Source organism: Cynoglossus semilaevis, chromosome 10, assembly GCF_000523025.1.
Source record: "Cynoglossus semilaevis isolate Cse_v1.0 chromosome 10, Cse_v1.0, whole genome shotgun sequence".
NCBI classification, from domain to species: Eukaryota; Metazoa; Chordata; class Actinopteri; order Pleuronectiformes; family Cynoglossidae; genus Cynoglossus; species Cynoglossus semilaevis.
The window spans coordinates 19,720,653-19,721,135 of NC_024316.1; the positions used below are offsets into that span (position 1 = coordinate 19,720,653).

Genomic DNA, 483 nt, shown 5'->3' on the forward strand with positions numbered 1-483 from the left:
GTCAGGTCCGTCATGTCGGTCTGCAGCTCAGCGAAACCTGAGAGAACACGAGAGAGAGAGAGAGCAGGAACCAGAACTGAATAAACCCTGGAACCATCTTTGTTCACAGGCCGCAGCAGTAAACAGACTGTGGTGGGATCTGGACCAATCAGCAGCCTGACATCAAGTGAAACAGGTCCCTGGAGGTGGAGCCTGACTCCCTCAGTGCTGACTGCCAGGCTCAGCTCCGCTCACAGTCAAATGTTTACCAGGAGACAATCAGTGGAACCACATGTGGACGGAAGATCCAGAACACACGTGTTCATGAAGGTGTACACAGAGGGACGGGGGGGGGGGGGGGGGGGGGGGGGGGGGGGGGGGGGGGGGGGGGGGTCATGAGAAACCATATTCATAAGTAAGTCTCAAGTCTTTGCACCCAAGTCCGAGTCAAGTCTCAAGTCAAGACAGGCAAAGTCCGAGTCGAGTCCAAGTCAAGACTAAAAA

General features: G+C 55.3%; 1 protein-coding gene across 1 annotated transcript in view; it reads right to left on the reverse strand.

Annotated features, from left to right (window-relative positions):
* plxnd1 (plexin D1) overlaps positions 1 to 483 on the reverse strand; it is a 58,247-nt gene that overhangs the window by 9,698 nt on the left and 48,066 nt on the right. Inside the window, exon 22 of the mRNA XM_025059168.1 lies at positions 1 to 37. This exon is cut by the window's left edge and continues 2 nt beyond it. Coding sequence (XP_024914936.1) covers positions 1 to 37 — 37 coding nt within the window. The remainder of the gene's footprint in view (positions 38 to 483) is intronic.